Here is a 20,329-nt window from a genome sequence, read left to right as displayed (position 1 = left end):
TGTATAGATTTCAAAATGTGATTTGACAGCAAACTTAATACTCAGCTGTCCTTAATGTCCGACCTTATATAGGCCTTGAACCAATACATAAAAAACCTGACATTCCATTCATGTTTGAGTGTTTGGCTTAATCGGCCAAAAATTGTCAAACCAACTAACTCGGAGAACAAATTTATTTATGAGAAAAAAGTTTCGGTCTAATATTTTTATTTGAAATGTGAAAAGTGTATTTTTTAATGTGTAAAAAACTCAGGTGCGGAGACTTGCAGTCCTAAAAGTTATTTATGTTTTTTAGTGACCATCTTTTTAAAAAAATATTGCATATCCATGAAATAGTTAGATGTTAAGGATCGAATATGTTATTAATAACATTAAAGAAATTATTAGGGCCAAATTGGTAGATGAATGATGTATTCAGAACATAGTAATTATATAATTGTCCTGTTCCAGAACCTGCAAAAATGTTTAATTTTTTACTTCGATAACAATTTCCTTTATGATATCGAAAAAATATATACATTAAAAATTAGTAAATTCTTGCAGCACGGGAACAGACCATTAGTGTTCAACATAAATGAATCATTCGTTCAGCTAATAAAATGAACAAAATTTAACTAATAGACTAACCTAGTTCATACGCTTTTTTCAGGGAATCATTCAATTGAACTAGTTCATTCGTGAACTAAACAACTCTAACAACTATACCGTAGCAGAAGCAAAAGGGAATAAAAAAATTTTGATTCGGTTTTTAATTTTTTGGAAATTTTTGCATTATATTTTATTATTTTATTTTGTTATAAATCGCCGTAAGACGGTCCCCTACCACCTGAAACAGGGAAATTGCACGGGAATCCATAAGAAAGCGAAAGCTCAATAAATGGTGTTTTAGTGACCAACCAAACAACTAATAAACAAATGTGAGTGTTGCGAAATAGGATTTTCATATAATTTTTTTCTTTCTTTTGTATTTATGTGCGTAAGTTGTCTGGTGCTGTTGTCCAATAAGCTGAAAAAGTTTACCTGCATTGCTAAATATTGCAAAGATATAATTTTTAGTGACGTGGTCAATTTCTAAATCACTGTGTGATAATAAAAATGATAATGATGGCACGCTGCTCACCCACTCCGCCTCCGCTGACGACGACGACCTTACCTTCGAATAAGTCAATATTACTTTGTGTAGTGTATGCGGGTTTACCTTGATATGGGCAGAATGTCCTTTATACGGACAAAGCACAGAAAATACTTTTACGATACTGTGATTTGAACAACAAATGTGATCAATAAGCAAAGTTATTGAAAGCAAAACTAGCGAATATAGATTTTTATCATATACATGTTCACCGATCCATCCTATTATTACTTTTATTGGACTTTGATTGAATGTAAAGAATTGTTTGTCTACGGTTCAGTGCACTCTTTTGTAATAACGTTTAGCCTTTGCGCTATATTATGGTGGTTTACTCTTAGAGCTCGTACGATAGCAATGTACATCCATCGGTGCATACCTACCTATATTAAATCTACAATATCTTCCTTTTCAGATTTATGAATTTTCAACATTAGCCACAATACAATTATTTCCATAAGTCCCATTTTGTTTTGCATTAAAGGAGCAAGAAGAAAAAAACCATCCTCCGACAAACGAATTTTATGTGCAACCGATTCTTCCAAAAATGGACTTATCATCCTCATCTTCAAGTTCCACTACACCGGCAACAGCGAAGGCAACACCATCGACCAGCAGAAACCCTTTAAATGCCGATAATAGTATAGAATCAATTAATAACGATACCGCCGGTAGCAATAGCCTATATGACAGTGCTATGGATAATATGACAACATTTGTTTCCTTTACTGGTGAGAAGGAATCGGAATTAGCCAATCTATATTTCATTTTTACAAGACCATTTTGTTTGAAATCTAATTTACAGAGAGTGCCAACAATAATAGCAGTACATTAAATTCAACAACCAACAGTAGTACACCCATTACAACAACGTCCAGCGACAACTTTTCACATTTGAATTCCTCCTCGGCGTCATCTGGTTCTATGGATTTTGACACAACATTGAACGGAGATTCAGAATCAGCAGCTTTATCCGACAATTTAGCAGTACAAAATGACTTCGGACCATCCTACCCCGTTAATCAACTGAACAATGATAATCAAAATGTTATAAACGCCAGTATGCTTCTAATACAGTCAGAGAGTACCGAGACCAATAGTACGTCTCAAGAAGAGGTTGATCCAAAATCGAAACTAGCTAATAAGACAATATTCAAAACGGATAATCCGGATTTGTCAATTATAGAAATTAACGAAAATTCCATCAGAGATCAGGACATAGAAAGTTCTGTTTTGGTGATTGAAACGTCATCGGATGAAGATTTATCCGAATCGCTCGACCAAAAACCGAAGCAAAATGATACAGCCCTAAATCCCGATGTGACGGTGGTAAATAAGACGGCATCGCCCCATGGCACGCTGGCTGAAAATGTTGCTGACAAACGACGCAGAAAGGCTGAAACACTTATATATTCCAGTAAGCAAAAACTTAACATAGCCATTGCAGAAGCATCGGCGGCAGAGACAGCATCGCCAGCCTCTGTCGGTGATGATGTTGCCGTTGGAAATGGTCCGCAGCCGCAAACAAAGCGTGAAATCAAAATTTACGACACAATTGAAGAGTTCGAGAGAAATCTGCCATCGACGGTAACAGTGCTGGACACACCGTTCGGTAGTAAAGTCTATTTAGTTGGTACAGCCCATTTCAGTGAGGAATCGCAAGATGATGTTTCATTTGTAAGTGGACTGAAAATAATGACAAAAATTAATTAAACTGATATTATTTGTTTTTTTTTTCAGGTTATCCGTAATATCCGTCCAGATGTTGTTATGGTAGAGTTATGTCCATCGCGCATTCCAATTTTAAAACTCGATGAAAAAACGCTTTTGGAAGAAGCTAAGAGTTTCAATTTGGCCAAGGTAAATGAAATTAAATAACAAAAAAGAAATGATCAGCGTTGGCGTTATATGAATTTGTTTTAATTTTATGTTTTAATTATTCCGCAGATACGCAGCATCATCCATTCCCATGGTTATATTAATGGTATATTCTTTATTTTGCTGCTGCAAATGAGTGCCCAAATTGCCAAAGATTTAGGCATGGCGCCGGGTGGCGAATTTCGTCGTGCATTCGAAGAGATACACAAATTACCCGGTTGTATGTTACACCTAGGTGATCGACCCATACGCATCACTCTACATCGAGCATTGAGAGCACTCTCACTATGGCAGACTGTAAAATTGGTGTGGCGTCTCACCTCTTCGGACACCATTAGCATAGAAGAGGTTGAGGAATGTAAACAACGAGATCTCTTGGAGAAACTAATGCAAGAAATGGCTGGAGAGTTTCCTGAATTTTCCGATGTTTTTGTCAAGGAACGCGACTTATTCCTATGTCATTCGCTGCAAATGGCTGCTTTGCCTCAGCCAGCTGAAGCAACGGGTGAACCACGTCCGGTGCGCGTTGTCGGTGTTGTTGGTATTGGTCATGCAAACGGCATAGCTAAAATGTGGGGCCATGTAGATCCACAAATAATACCGGCTATAATGGAAATACCACCGGCCAGTTTGAGCACCCGTATTTGTAAATACACGGTTAAATACGGTCTTATCGGTTTGACACTTTATGGCGCCTTCAAATTGTTAAAACCACATTTAGGACGTTTGCGATAAAAAGGTGCGATCGATGTTCGACGTCACGCATTACCATTTCTTCTGTTTAATATTTAGTTGGTAATTTTCTTTTTAGTATCGTAAATTTTGTTTTGAACAAATCAAATGAAACAAAAAAAAAAAGAAAAAAGGAGAATAACGTAAACATATACACATCATTCTTTAAGAAAATTCTACAGAAGAGAGATCTTATTTACAACATATAGTATATACATTCTTACGTACATATTCAATAAAAGAATCATGATCATGTCAACAAGGATAACATTTCAGATTTCATTTTTAGACATTTTAACAGGACTATAAGAAAAGAAAAAACCAAAAACAAAAACCGAAGCATATTTTTAATTCCAATAAATGTTAGTTCCTCTATGCCGTTTTTTGTCATCATTACCACCTCAAAACCCCCGCCCCGCATATATATGTATCTAAAGCTAAATTATGTGATTTAAAAAGATGTAATTTTTAAACATTCCACCACACTCAATATACTTACATACCAACATACATACAAAATTATATAAACATATATGTTTGCCTATGTCGTCGTGTCTAATATTTTGCAGGGAGATGTATGTAATTGTAAGAAAATCATCGATTTTTAAAAACAATGGGAAGAAAATCAGTTCGGTTCGATATTACATTATGTTATTATTAGTATTTAATTGTAAATGTTTGAGAAAAAACTGTACTAAACTAAATTCCCACAAAAATAATAGCCTCTGTGCATTTATTACACATTGCATGTAGATGATATGTAAATGCAATAAATTAAATTCCAATAAAAATCCCCAAACATTTTAAATATAATCCATATATAAGGAATTTGTTAAATGTTTTCATATTTTCTTGTGGATTTTTTGTTAAATTTAAATATACCACAAGGTAAGTCTTTATGGCAGCTAGGCTAGGAAATTAACATTGTCGAATTAACATATTTAACCTATTACTACATTTTCTTCTTTCTTTTTTTCAGCTTTCTATTTTATATGACTTTTAGGATAATCACAATGTTCGGCGATTGGAGCGGCACTACCGTTATTTTTTCTGATTTTTATTCCTTATAATTGTGTCGGTTGCATAAAGTATTATCCCTGTGGTTTTATGATTCTTACAGAATTATATATGTATATATATATATATATATATGGGCAATATTGCCAATTTTTTAATATTCCATTTTGAAAAAATCGGGTTTTTTGTTTTCGTGGTACATCAATGATTTTTTGTACACATGTACATAAAAATGTTCTGACTCCGAAACCGTTCGCGATCAATTTTTGGTTGATGCGCGCAAAAGTTATCGAGGTTTTTTAAAAAAAAAAAAGTTATCGAGGTTTTAATTTTGAGCGTAAGAAAAAATCTTAAAAGTAGGCGGTTTATTATATTGACCAAAAACGTTGATATATATCTTCCTTCGTAAAATAAGAATATGATTATTATAAAAATCGCGAAAAAGTAGCACATCTTCGCGAAATATGAGAAAAATTATAAAAATATAGGAGATTATGTCAATATTTTCATTATATTAATGACATGTATCAACCTAAAAATTAATTTAAAAATGTCTACATAATCTAAACACCATGATAAATCAAATGGTATCAAAATCACACAAGTCTGTGTAGCGGTTTGTAAATTACAGCGACAACAAAACAAGATATTGAGGGAAAATATTTGTTTTTGGTTCGAAGAAATAATGTCATCATATTTATTTTTTTAATTTTATACAAGAAATTTCAGAAAAAATGTTTGGGTTATTCTTCTTTTTACCCGAATTTCGCCTAAAAATTTACATATATAAAAATAAGCATAATTGTATATAAGTATACACCTTGCGGATTGTAGCAAGACCCTTCCGATAAATCTTCGGGTTCTATAAGTAGGAATAAATCTTAAAGTAAAACTATATTATGAAATATACATTTTAAATTGCGTCTAAATCGTGTAATCCTCAAATCATTTTGAAAAATGATACATAAGAGACGTAGTACCCATTTTGTTGGCTTCAAGTTTTACTTTGACACGAAAACCGTGAAATGAGTGACTTAGTCACAAATCGATAGAGAACATAAAAAAGTGGTTCGCCTCAACCTGTTTTTGCACATTTTTTACATTAATGTAGACACAGCTTCCACCCAAATAAAGTTTGGAGGTCAATATCATTTGCAAAAGATCAATTAACATAAACTACTCACTTTTTTCATACACTTAAGTAATTCCCGAGTTAAAAATGGGTGAACCTCAGATTCAGCTATGTTAAAAAATTGGCAATATTGCCCATATATATATATAAAGGTCTATGATTATCAGGGAACGATACGTGATCACTTCCACAGAATGGAAAATACTGAGAACATTAAGATAGCATTTATTAGGTACAAAACAAAATCAGAAATATATGGAAAAAGAGTTTCAAAAAATACACATGAATCCCTTCAAAGCCGATAGATTTCGACTTAATTATATGAACAGCAAACACAAAATCATAAAAAAAGTAATTAAAAAAATCTATTGCCAGATGCATTGACAAAAGTCAGTAGGAGTCGTTGGTGAATTCGTACATATAAAGGACGAATTGAGTGAATCTACATTGGAAATCACTTCTTCTCCATCCAGTATCCCTTAAAAATGCCATAGTGCAGTTCGAGTCCGAAGAATTGAGTTTTTTAGAATAATCACCCTTATTACGGTTGGTGTATAGAGGAAAATATACAATATAAAAAGGGTTCTAAAAGTACAATTTTTGCTTTGTTTTTGTGACTGAGTAAATTTGGCACTGTCGCAAATTTTACATAATACCGACCAAAAATAAACTATGACAACGCATTCGACTACGCCTACTAGAACTGTCGTACAACGACTATGCCTACCATAAAAAGGGTAAATGTTACCGCGTATGGCTTCACTCTAGCAAAGATCGTTCGTAGTCTAATGTAACAGTTAATCAGTAAATATTGTTAAAATGCAAATTTAACCCATTTTTTAAATTTAAAATTTAACCCAATTATATACGACCAATTTGGAGTATTGCAACGACTTTCATAATACCGATTTGTCGTATAAGAGCGACAGGGCCCAATTATCGCCAACCGTAATAAGGAATCAGAGGAGCGAGAGGAATCAGGAGCTTAAGAATCTTGTAAAAACTATAAATATATCTTATACACACAAAATTTTTAAAACGGTAACCAAGAAAACTTTAAGATGGACTGCAAGTTTGTTCGACCTGGTAAAAACTGTGTCAAATAGCATACACATGTCGACAACACTGAACAGTCCTCCCCCCAAAAAATAGAAGACAATTTTTCGATTTTAATATATTTTATTTGTAATTATCGCTTATATTCTTAAAACTAGCAGAATAATCTGAATTTAAAACTTGTTTATTAATAATTAGAAATTTCTTTGTTTTTCTTTTTTTCTGTTTGTTTTCATTTTTAACATAGAAATGTACCAAAAAAGCTTATCTCGAACATAAAATTAAAAAATTATTAGAAAATAAAAATTAAGACAATAATTTTATTATACTTAAAATTAACGTATATTTATAGATACAGTATATGTATTTTTTGTTTTATTATTTTAGACATGTAAATAAGGACTTTCAGTTTTAATCTTTTTCTCTTTACAATGTAAAAAATTAAAAAATAAAATAATAATTTAAATCATAAAGAAAGATTTAAAGGGTTTTGAGAAATCATGATCGGTCGGTTGATTTCTTTTTTGTTGGAAGGGATCATTTGTGTTTGTCACTACCAAGGATAAAAAAATAAACATTTAAGCCGAAAAATTCGGATATAATTCATTACGCCACAAAAAATAGTAATAAATGAAAACACTAAGGAAAATATAGAGGGTGTGAGAGTCAGTTCAATGTTCATATGCTCCAATTGCAAGTTTCGACATGTTGGGAGGGATTCTTTCCAAAGCATGAGATTAATATTGAAAATATTTTACCAAAACAAACATTGATCGCGGGCAACGATTACTTACAGGTTGCGTGGTACCAATTAAAAATGTTTTTTTAATAACCTATCCATTTTTTTGTCATCGAATTATCTGTTAAATATATATCTTTATGAATAATCTGTTACAGAAAATTGGCGTATGAAATATTTATACACTGAGTGGACAATTTTCATACATTTTATATGTAAGAAGATCGTGTTCCTGCTTTTACTTGCTTTATAATCTGCTTATTGACAAGAGGGGTAAATGCCTAATGCATAAATAAATCTATGAGGGCCGCCATTTTAATCCTTTGGCCATGCAAAATAAAAACTATATGCAATTTGCAAATACTATATTTTATATGTACATGTTTAGTTGTTCTAATATCAGTTTGTTGCATCATCTGTAACAGAAAATTGATAGTTGGACTGGCTACGTACCGGGGAAAAAATTACTTTGTATTATCTAGAGGAACGATACCCATAAAAACAAGTATTGAAACATTGTAATCCATATACTAATTTAAGTTTCATAAAAAATGAATTTTATATGTTCAAGATTTGTACAAAAGCCTAAGTTGTTGTGTTGAATTTTTGATTTATGCAATAAAAGCCTGCACCTCTAATGTGTGCAGTTTGTTTTAATATATGGTGCCACATCTGCGAATCAAAAATTATATCAAATTTATGTAAAATGTAAAAAAACACTGAAAGAAATATGATGTAATTTACTAGCGTTCTGATTGAATTTTTAAAGAACCTTCTTAGGCTCACACTACTTATTTTCTTCCCTAAGTCTACCTCATTTTGCACACATTTAAATACATATACTAATTAAAAACGTACGTAATCATTTTACTCGCCAAAGATGTTGTTGTTGTTGTAGTGGATGAATGTAATTCTTAATTGGCTTACTGCAGCATCCGAAATCCGGAAGCAAATCAATCTAATTTAAAAGTGAGGTGGTATTATGTCGAAAAGCAGCATTTTCTTTTATTATTCACATACTTCGTAAGGATGGAAAAAACATACAGGAGGATTTACACAAAGTGACGTCAATTTGGGTCAAACAAAATGAGGAGGAAATGGTTTTTTGTTGCAGATACGATGGATGAATCGGTGTTTACATATAAATTCCTGCTGGTTTTACTTTGTTGTCTTGGCTATCATCATCAATGGCACTTCTTAAGTGTGTGTTCCATCGAATGTCCTTAATTGAAATGAAGCATTGTTATTTGTTGTAGTTTTGTTTTTGTTGAAATTGATGGCGCTTTTGAACTATTGAACCTCCGATGACTCTGGCTTAGATGTGGATGGATGATGATTATTAGGGTCGGGCGCCGTCTGGGGCTGTAAAAAAATAATAGAATTTCAAAAAATGTTAATTAAAATTCACATGTTAACAACAACCAACATCATTTACAATTACATATATGAAATCATATGTAGAAGAGTTATATATTTCTGAACCAACACATAAGGGAAAATATATGTAACATAATTGATATAAAACAAAACAAAAAATCTGTAATGTATTCTAGTTTATTTTCAACTAATATTTCTTGGAATATTTTCCAAACAAATTTGAAATTTCAACCAAAAGGCTATGACGTTTACATGTTTCTAGGACGGACAAGAGTTGTGAATTGTGTGTGTGTGGGTGTTAATGTATCCGCGATTTGAAGAAACAAAAAACTTTCTTTCTTTGGAGTTTCTCCACAAGGATTGTATACAGCCAACCAACCAACAACAACGACATTAACATTATAAATATATATATTATTCTTTGGATAATAAATGTGATTAAAAAACCAACAATTTCACACAAATACACATAGAACGAACATACAGTCAAATAAAATTTCAAAATATATATATTGAAGAGATATATGAAGGAAACCAATAGTAGTATTAATGTATGATGTACGGTAGAGGTAGAGTTTATGCATATACCTAGGTGATGGTGGAGAGATTGATAGATTTACATATATGTGAATAATAACAAATATATTTTAAATATACGAAAAACACAAACTAAATAAAAAAATTATAGTAATAATAAACAAGAACAACACACTTTCTAAACAACATTTACCAAAACTAAAGACGACAACATAATATTGCGATACTCCATATTAGGTACAAAAAAAAAAAAGAAAAACATCCGAACGAACGAACAAACAAATAACATATTAAAGTGTTGGTGTAATGTGTATGCACTGTAGGATGATGAATAATAGAAAACAAATGTGATTTTTTGATTTGAGATTTGATTTTAAAGAAGTAGAACAGTACCTACCGATTTACTACTCACAAGTCCTAGCTGCAATCCAACCTGTGGCAATACATGGATAGGCGGTACCGTTGGTACTGGCGATGGATTGACATTTGAGGGAGTGGTTGGCGGTGCCAAAGCGGCTCCTACACTATGTGGGACATCGTGAGGTGTAGTACTGTGAGCCTGTTGAAGTGCGCCTGAATAATATCCGCCATTTAATCCTGTTTTGTATTGATATTCAAGTTTTGAATGTAAAGCAAATACGTGTGTGATGGATGTTTATTTTTTTTAAGATTTCTACTGATTTTTGTTCGTTTGATGTCAGCAATTTATCTTAACGAATAAAGACTTTTATGCAAAAATGTTCACCAATTTTAAATTAACAACTCAAATATCCTAATTTCTTTCCTTAAAATTCATTTGTTGGAGAGTGTGAGTGTGTTTGCGTTAATTTAAAGGTATAATTTCAGTTATTAAATGCCAATACAATGACAAACGATATATTTGTATGGGTGTTGTAATAATTTCAATTAAACACGGTCATCACAATACTTTTTTACACATTACATTCCTTCTCTTCCCCATCACCGACACTAGAATATACATCTAAAAAAGTGTTTCATAGTCACCGCTGTCATTGATATGGGAAAAGAAAAAAAACTACTAAATAACTAAAACGATACGCTGCTGCTGATTTTATTTTAGTTTAATCTACGGATCGATCCAGAGTTCTATGCTGTCTAACTTATCCCAAAATTCATGTTACAACAGTTTTACATACAATAGCAGCAAAATATTGATGTGAAAAAAATACTGTTCCCATTACAAATATTTGCCAGATGTGGATCGTTGACAACAATGACATGTTTTCATGTTATTTAATAAATTTGACTTTTAAGGCTCGTACCTAAATTAATGCGTATGTTATTCAACACAAAAGTTAAATACATGTGTTTCAATGAATAAGCAATGCTTATCAAAATATAAAGTTGAACAATTTCAACAAAACAGTGCATATTATAGATTTTTTGTTTTATGAAAATACAATTGCGGCCATTGAAAAGAAAATACTTTTTGATAAATTCGTAAAGTTTTTTCACCCATTTTAGACATTTTAAATTGACTACATATGTGTCAATGCCAATAAGGTCAGGGCGTACATCTGTTCAGCAAGCCATATAATTGTGAGGTGGGTATTTTATTACGCAACGCATTGAATTAGGTTTGAGCCTATCAGTTGTTTTTAAATGTAATTTCTAACTTGTGTTTATAACGAATTTGACGAAATTTAGAACAAGAATTAGTTCAATCAAATACCAACAATTTCTATAGTTCGGCATTGATTGAAATGATTAATCTGTCTTACGACAATTAAACATACAAAGCCGATAAACAAATCTGTGTAATTATAGGCAACTAGAATATTCTGTAGACCTCTTTAAAGTTGGAAACATAAAAGCAATAAATGTCGAGATATATAAAGCAGATGCGTGCTTCAGCAAATATACTCATGAAACGGATATAAGATCTATCTATAAATGGATATCTATAATCAGCCCAATCATGTATAACAAATCCGCGAGAAATGTTTCCCTTTCTATAATTAATAAACAGTGAGCAAGACTACTCTTCCCAAGGAGTAGGAGTAGTAAGCAACGTACTGTTATGGGTGGTGAATTTATATGAGGCTGTTTTATTGAAGCTATAATTGTATAGTATTAAATACATACATTATTTAATGGAATGGAATGAAATAATAATCTGTTTTGAAATATTAGTTGATTACTATGTTGTATTTCATTCCAATGGCTATTCATTTCTCACTTCCTGTATAACTTAAAATGTTTTTATTTTTGACATCTTACTTGTAATTGCGGAATTTCCTTTTTACATAAATTTCCTCGCGATTATACATGTTTGGGCTAAATATTATAGATATGTATATGTTTCGTAGCACATTCACTCAGTGTTATTGTACACTCACAATAAAACACCACATTGAAATAAATGGAATGATGGAAACGATTCAAAAATATGCTTTACAACATAAAATGTTCTTAAAATTATGCGTGACTATTTATAAGCTCCTAATAATAAAATATTATCAATAGATGTTGTGTGTGTGGTGTTATTGTTTAACAGGAAAATATTACTGACTTTCATTCTTATAGCAGCAAACACAATTTAGCTAACACACTATACTTTTTAATATTTATCCAAATCATATTTTTTTCTTTTTTGCTCTCTTTGTTTAATGATTCCATCATCCCAATTAATTTCAGTATATAAATGTTAAGAAGGGGGAAATCACAGGGAAAATGTTTTGTTTTCTTTGCCATAAGATATGGTAGAAGAACTATTATGTGGTGTAATGAATAGATACTGTAGTAGTTTGGGTGTTTTTGGGGGGAGGGGGATCCTTACCGAAAATTGAAACAATTTATTTACAAAAAATAATTTACGCGTTTATTTTGTGGTTTTTATAACTTTCTTATTTATTTCTTGTTTTCATTGTTTTTGTTTTCTGAAATTACTTCTTTTTTTTGTTATTTTATAGCTTTCACAGTTATTAAAAATATTTTTTACATTACAAAATAACAGTTTTTGCCTTGTTTATTATTACTTTTATTTTAATTTTCATCTTTGTCTCTAATTTATATGAGGGATGGGTGTGGTTGTTATAAAGATAAAGACATTTTCTTCTTTTATTTTATTTGTATATATAATGTATATATAGAGATTTTACGATATATTTTATGTTAATCTTTTTCTTTCTTTTATTAAATATGTATCAAACTTTAAAATAAAAAAAATATATTGGATATTATATGTTGTTGTGTAGTGGTGGTGCCTATGTGAGCTATGTTTGTATTTATAAATTTGTTTTCACTTGTTTAGTATACTTGAAGAAAATGTGTGCTGCAGTGTGAAAAAGTACATTAAAGTGTTCTGAGTGGTGGACTGGTCTCATTTTCAAAGAATTTTTAATGGAAGGAGAAAAATTGTCACTTGGTACATCATATATACGTATGCATAGTGACCAAGACCTTTGTATAAAAAACTTGTGCAATATATTGACAATTTAGCTGCTCGAAACAATAAAAATATATATTTTTGATGTACTGTTGTGTGTGTGTTTTTTTTTTTCTCTAAAAGTAATATTATTAATTAAACATTGTAATCTCTGCTCGCTCTTTCTTTTTTGTTATTATCGCTTTTATTATATTTTAATATATTTATATATATATATTGTTTGTTTCATATTAGACATCATAAACCTACTTTAATTGTATTTTTTGTTGTTGTTGTTTTGAATGTACATTTATAGACTAACTTTTGTCGCCTAAATCTATTATTTGTGTAATTTGTTTGTTGTTCTTGCTTTTTTAGTGAAGCATTGATTTTGTTAATCAGTTTATTGTATGTTTTTTTGTTTTTGTTATATTTCTTTTGCATGAAGAATGATGATTTCAGAAGGCGAAAATAATCACGGATGATGAGATCATTTAAACACAGAGCATATATTTGTTTGTTTGTTTTATTTATGTTTTTAATTTATTGCATTTTAACATGTTATGTTGTTGTTGTTTTTCTTTCACATATAATTGGTCTTAATTGTTGCTGTTGTATCAGGTCGAAATTCAAAGAAGAAAGCCAGTAATTTCTAAGATATATTTGTTAACTATGATACACAGTAGTTTTGTATAATGCAAATCTTTTTTATATTTATTAATTCTGAACTTCTTTTTTGATTTGATAACACAGATAAATACTTTAGAAATTGTGACAAAGCATAGAATGATGAATTGCTACATTTTAACCTAATGTTATTATAATAACATGGCTAAATTAAAGAAGTTACGCTTAGACATAGTACGACAAACATTTTAGTATATCTCAAGACAAACACAGTAAATACTGATAAGGAATGGTACAAGTTGTAATGTATGTATATTTTTACAGCAGTTTAGTTAGTGTTATACTGAACATTTTTTGTGTCGGTATTGAAGAAGAAAAAATCGTATTTTCAAATCAAAAAAGAAAATCACAACAAAAACCATCAAATGTGCTTACTTTCACCTTACTTTTTAGCTTATATCTTTCCTCAGTATTGCAAGACATGGATTAATTAAATACATAACGTACGTATCCATATCTTTGTGTTTTATACATATAAATGTGTGGTAAAAATATCTATAGTTTTTTATTTTGTTTTCATTTATTTTCAGATGAAGAAGCATCTGACAAATTTACATGATCCGAAATAGATATTGATTAACTGTTGATTGTTATTGTTGGTTGTTGTAGCGAAATGAAATAAGATATAAAATTACAAAACAAAAAACAAAACGAGAATTGTAAATGGGCTACACAAGCTTATACTATTAAGCATTTCTTAAATAATTAAAACAAAAATGTATAAAGCAGCGAATTATATTTGTTTCAAACATAAACGAAGAACTATTAAAAATCAAGTTTATTTGCAAAGGAATCGTACGGAGTACATTCGAAATAATCGACAAGGAAAAAACTTAAGCTTATTCGAATAATACGAAAACCTTATTTTCTACACTTATTTCTTTATTTAGCTGTAGCAAGTGATTAAAACACAAAATCGAAATAACACAAACCACAAAACGTGTTAAAAGGTGATGCCACACACAAAATGAAGCAAATAATAATGAAAAAAAAAAGAAAAACAGAAATTCTCCAAATTATTTGAAATAAATATTGCCAACCGTCAAAATTAACCACAGACATAATGAGAGGGGATGATAACAAACTAAACTTGGCCATAACACAGTATGACAAATCAAGACTATACTTTGCTGCAAATCTGTTTTCAACTATCTCAACTGTCTGTATCTATATATAATATCAAACTATGCGAAAGTTCTTATATGAATTTAATCTGTTCAATCATGAATAAAATTTACAGAAATTGATATTTCCCAGAGGAAATATATACCTATACTTCAATTTTAAAGGATCGAGTCCAGATAACGAAATCTATTAATTCTAAACATTAGCATGAATCAGGACTTTCTCTGTGGCTGATTATCTTCCATGTGAAACAGTATTTTGGAAATGTTCTTAAAAATTAGACATGCACAAAAGCTCCAAGTATGGGAATCAGTAAAATTTAAAATTAAAAAAAAAACCTGGCGGATTGGAAAAAAAAAACAGGTGCGTGTCATTATTTTCTTTTTTGCACAATTGAATCTGCAGCAGTGGGGTGATGGAAAGATAACCACTGTTCTGCAAGTAGGAGAATATAATTTTTTTTATTGTGTCCAAAGATGGCACGATGCTTTAAACAGCAATACCACCTGTAGTATTATATCATTACAGTCATCTCAAATTGAAATTCAAGGGAGGTTGGTTTATTGGTAGTTGTAGTGGTGGTGGTGGTGATGGGTGGAAGGGGAGGAAAGTCGTTTGTATGAGAAAATACTTTCTTCTTATTTTTTTTATGGTAAAACAAATTAATTTCTTAATTTTTGTTTTTGTTTATTTTTCAAATCTTTTTGTTAATCATTCTCTTTCTGCTCAGTATTACTAAATAGTTGTAGTGGTTTGTTGTATGAATGTGTGTTATGGTATTTGTAAACGTAATAATTGTAAATTTGTAAGATGTATAGTTTGGTTTTCACTTTTCTTGATTTGATAATATGGGTGGTATTTTACCTTCTGAATATACTGACGCAGCGGCGGCAGCAACTGCTGATGCTGGTGTTCTCATGAAATATTCCTTATTAACACAATTCCTTAAAACATCTGGTATATTGCCGACAATGGCTCGTCGAATTTCCGTTGCAGCCATTTCCCGCAACTCTGTTGCGGATGCATCACTGAAGAAGGCGGCATGTGGTGTACATATTAGGTTGGGAGCGTCTTTAAGGGCGCCCTATATTTAAAGAGATACAAATACAAAGAAATACATGTTATACGCGTACATAATAAGGGTGGGTTAATAGCAGTAGTTTGCTTTAAAATTGATTGCAGAATATTGACATTGTTATATTTGTGAGGGAGGCTATCATTCCGTTTTACATTGTTATCATCTTACTTGGAATACATTGAAGGGTTCGTTTTCGTGTACATCCAGTGCAGCGGCTCTTATTCTACCTTGCTTCAGGGCAAGTGCTAAAGTCTCGTCATCCACCAGACCACCTCGTGCAGTATTTACTAAGAATGCACCAGGTCGCATCTGAAAAGGAACACACATTTTTTATTTACAACAATATCGATGTGAGTAAAAATAAGACTGACCAATAATGCCAAACGTCGACTCACCTGTTTAATTGTGAATTCATTAATTAAATGATGATTATGTTCATTAAGTGTACAATGTAGTGATACACAATCTGATTGGAACAGTAAATCTTGCAGAGTGTATACACGTGTTAGGCCCAACGATTTATCGATACCATCTGGTAGGTATGGATCATAGAATATTACGTTGAAGCCGAATGCTTTTGCTCGCAATGCAACTGCACTGCCAATGCGTCCCAAGCCAACTAAACCTAATGTATCTCCTCGAATTCTTGCACAGCCCTGAAAAAAAAATTGAATAAAAAATTAAAATGTGTTATGGAATGATTTAAAATATATATTGTGTCTTCTTAGATGTACCCTTCCTGTTATCCGTCCTTATTGTTTATACTTAGATTAATAGATTGCGGAAAATAGAGGGAAATGTACATACATTTAATGGAATTGACAATTAAACCCAGTGGGTTAACGAAATCCAGTACAATGTATATGTACTGTAATACACTAGGTTTAAATAAAAAAGTTCACCGACTATGTCGTTTACTTTATTCGTAATTCATTTAATATAGTGTTCATCTTAGGAATCAACCAATAATTCTATACAATGTTATTCCTGATGTTTTTTAATTCACAAAATAAACACGATATTAGAAAACATATCATAAAAAATTAAATCATTCTATTTATTGAACCGAATATTACATGCTATCTTGCTAATGTTATCCGTTTCAGTTGCTCCTAATGTTATCTGTGCGCTCCTAAAGAGGCACCTACTTTGCGTCTACTCATATTTCTGGCTGCTATTACTACTTGAAAATCCTAGCAGAAAATTAATAACAATCTGTTTGATCAATTTTTCGGTACGTTATCTTTTGAAAAGGAGTCTGCCAAAGTGGGTCTGGCAGTAAACGGCGAGAAGACCAAGCTGATGGTATCAACGCGCAAGACGTCCAGTAGACTCGGACCAACTGTGGAACTTGAGAACTACAGCTTCGAGGTAAAGACTTTATATACCTTGGTACCGCCATAAATAAAACGAATGACATCCGTTTTGAAATTCGGAGAAGGATTGTGATGGCCAACAGATGCTACTATGGTCTAAGTAAGCAGTTCAGAAACAAGGCCACCTCCCGCCAGAACAAACTCACACTATACAAAGACGCTGATACTACCCGTTCTATTATATGGATCAGAAGCATGGGTACTTGAGCAAGCAGATGAGGCAGCTCTTGGAGTGTTTGAGAGAAAAATTCTACGAAAGATCTACGGGCCGATCTGTGTCGACGGTGAATATCGGCATCGAATGAACCACGAACTTTACAATTTACACGCGGACATCGACATAGTCAGTCGTATAGAGCTGCAGCGACTACGGTGGCTAGGCCATGTTGTGCGGAGGAATGAAAATGCTCCAGCTCAAAAGGCATATAAAAATGAGCCTTCTGATGGTTCCCGTAGAAGGGGAAGGCCACGAATTAGATGGAACGTGGTCTTCCAAATTGGTGGACTTGCGCACAAGACCGACGCGCTTGGAAATCTTTTTTAAGCTCGGCTTATGGAACAACCGTTCTGTAACAAGCCAGCTAAGTAAGTAATCTTTTGTGGCCAAGCGAATATCGAGTAACAGCCTTAATCAATGGAATTTACCACAAAATTGGTGAAAAATTAACATTATAGCTTGTATTGTAAATGAAACAACATATATACAACAAACTAATTTAGAGAAGTAATTTTCAGGGTATATGAAAACGATTTAGAAATCTATGGGGTTAAGGACACCTTATGTTATGAGCTAACGATTTACATTTGAGTATATTTTTATATCCTTCACTACTATTTGGAACATCGTATTAAGGCATTTGTGATTGGATTACAATCGTACAATATCGGATGAAAATGACCTTGGGTCCATTACCATATGAACCTAATCCATAGCTGTTAATTAGTTCTAAGTGATGTATAAACCATTATAAGACATATTGCAAAATATGATAATAAAAAGCTGACTCAAAACTGATTCGTAGTCGCAGGTTACTTATTTGGCCAAATAGGAGAAAATCGGTTCAGATTTAGATATAGCGATTGAGGCTAAATTTTGAACAGCGTACTGAATTAGGCCAGATTGATATATGAGAATTTTTTTTTTGGAATCGGTTCAGATTTAGATATAGCTCTTATATATTTTATGTTTGATTTTACGATTGAGACAAAATTTTGCAAAGAGCACTAAATTAGAAGAGCACTTGTTAGAATTTAAACAAATAAATTAGGTCCTGGTTGATGTATGCGAAGTTTTATTGGAATTGGTTCAGATTTAGGTATATCTCCCATATATATAGTTTCGTCCGATTTAATGTAAATGGAGCACCATACTACCAATGTTTGTCCGATTGATACAAAAATTTTCAAAATCGGTTCAGATGTAGATACAGCTCCCACATATATTTTTCCCCGACTGGCAAATGGAGGAGCCTATGTCTGTTCGCATTACATGAAATATTGCATAACGTATTGGATGGAAGACGTTTCAGGTTTACATATATAGATTCCATATATATTCATTCGATCTGTCCGATTAGGACGAATAAGTTTTTTCACACAGTTAATTTTGTCCGATTCCATTTCAATGGTCCCAAAATGATACTATGTCTATTCTATCTCCAGGATATTGTACATATGAGCATCTTTTGTATGTACTTAAGTGGTGATGGGTATCATATTCGTCCGACTTTTGAATTTTCCTTACTGGATCTTTGATGAATCTGACATTTTTTGTAAAATTTGCCAGCGTTAGGGTATAATATTTTTGATGTGGGTTATCATCGTTATTTATTATGTATATTTGGAACATGTTCGTTATAACCGAATTCAAATAAATGAGTACTTAAAATTGGGACCGAATAAATGGTTCGTTATAAAAAAGTTGGCTGTATGAGTCTTTACCCTTACAGCGAATTATTATGAAAAATCTGTCTTAAAACTTCGAGACCAGGAAAGGTGTTTGCTATAAGCGTACTCTACTGTATATATTTTTAGTGTTTTTTTATTATTCTTATTCGAGTCTAACTTCAGAATGAAGTTTTGCAATGAAAAGGGAAGCCAGGAGAATAACCTACACAACATTATGGGACGCGTTTCGCCGTTGGTTAAGCGGCTATGTGGCTTTACAAAGGTCGTATGTTGATAACGCGTAAATTAAAAATGTCACGTGCAATTAATTAATGGGGTATTACTTACATGTGCAGCTTCTCGTACTTGTTCGGGGCCGGTAAACTTCTTCCCTTCTCGCACCATATTCGCTAGCCAATAGGTTCTTCGGTATAAATTTAATATCAAACACATTGTCGTATCAGCCACTTCCTCCACACCATAACCGGGAACATTGCATACTGCAATGCCAAGTTCACCAGCTGCCTTAACATCTATGTTATCAGTACCACTGCCGATTCGTACTATAATACGTAATGCTTTAAACTTTTCCAGATCCTCTTTTGTTAAAATTATAGTATGCCACATAAGAGCGCCCACAGCTTCGTTTAAAACCTGCACAGATGATAAAAGGCTTGTCAATTGAATATAAGTTCAACGATAAAAAGTAATTTTTATACTCTACCTTTTCGTGTATTTCCGATGTGCTTTGAGCATCACAAAACGCCACAGTGGCAACATCTTTCAATATTGGCATTTCGATAGAACAATCACGACCATCTAACAATGCAACCAACGGTCGAGCCTGCATTGGCCCATTGGCAAAGGGGCCTTTCACATCCAAACGCGATCGTTTCGGTAACATCATGTTCTTATCCATGACGGAGGAGGTGGTGTTAAATGTTGACTTAAAAGTAGTTGCCTATTTCTTTACACAAAGTTGTAAGTTTTATAGATAATATTGACTGTTCGCCCTCCTCTCTTCAATGAAATACTTTTTTGCCTATCACTTTGTTGCTGCTGCTATCCAATGGATTTGGGAGAGCACATGCAGTTGAAATAATAATCTGTCTGATGTTTGTTTGTTGCTGGATGTTTAATGTGCTTTCGAAGAACACTTTCAAATTAAATTCATTTAAAGGTAAAAATAAA

General features: G+C 32.2%; 2 protein-coding genes across 3 annotated transcripts; one reads left to right on the top strand and one right to left on the bottom strand.

Annotated features, from left to right (window-relative positions):
• Positions 1-1,630: 1,630 nt before the first annotated feature.
• LOC133322947 (traB domain-containing protein) lies at positions 1,631-3,742 on the top strand. The gene is made up of 4 exons (XM_061531899.1): positions 1,631-1,860; positions 1,935-2,806; positions 2,870-2,989; positions 3,077-3,742. Exons 1-4 carry the CDS (start codon positions 1,677-1,679, stop codon positions 3,740-3,742), a joined length of 1,842 nt encoding a protein of 613 aa, XP_061387883.1. The 5' UTR covers positions 1,631-1,676.
• Positions 3,743-8,866: 5,124 nt separating this feature from the next.
• On the bottom strand, positions 8,867-20,065 carry LOC133322944 (C-terminal-binding protein). 2 transcript variants are annotated; one of them, XM_061531895.1, is made up of 7 exons: positions 19,863-20,065; positions 19,487-19,792; positions 16,271-16,531; positions 16,044-16,184; positions 15,662-15,881; positions 9,995-10,194; positions 8,867-9,045 (listed from the first exon to the last, which is right to left on the bottom strand). In XM_061531895.1, the coding sequence occupies exons 1-7, from the start codon at positions 20,055-20,057 to the stop codon at positions 8,974-8,976; spliced, it is 1,395 nt and encodes a 464-aa protein (XP_061387879.1). In that variant the 5' UTR covers positions 20,058-20,065; the 3' UTR covers positions 8,867-8,973. The 2 variants fall into 2 exon arrangements, with proteins under 2 accessions (XP_061387879.1, XP_061387880.1); XM_061531896.1 differs by lacking the exon at positions 9,995-10,194.
• Between the last annotated feature and the right edge of the window lie 264 nt (positions 20,066-20,329).

This window comes from Musca vetustissima, unplaced genomic scaffold (assembly GCF_032173495.1).
Source record: "Musca vetustissima isolate MV318-11 ecotype Yass unplaced genomic scaffold, APGP_CSIRO_Mvet_v1 utg49292, whole genome shotgun sequence".
Taxonomy (NCBI): Eukaryota; Metazoa; Arthropoda; class Insecta; order Diptera; family Muscidae; genus Musca; species Musca vetustissima.
The sequence above is the reverse complement of the archived record's forward strand: the minus strand, read 5'-3'. Positions and strand labels throughout refer to the sequence as shown.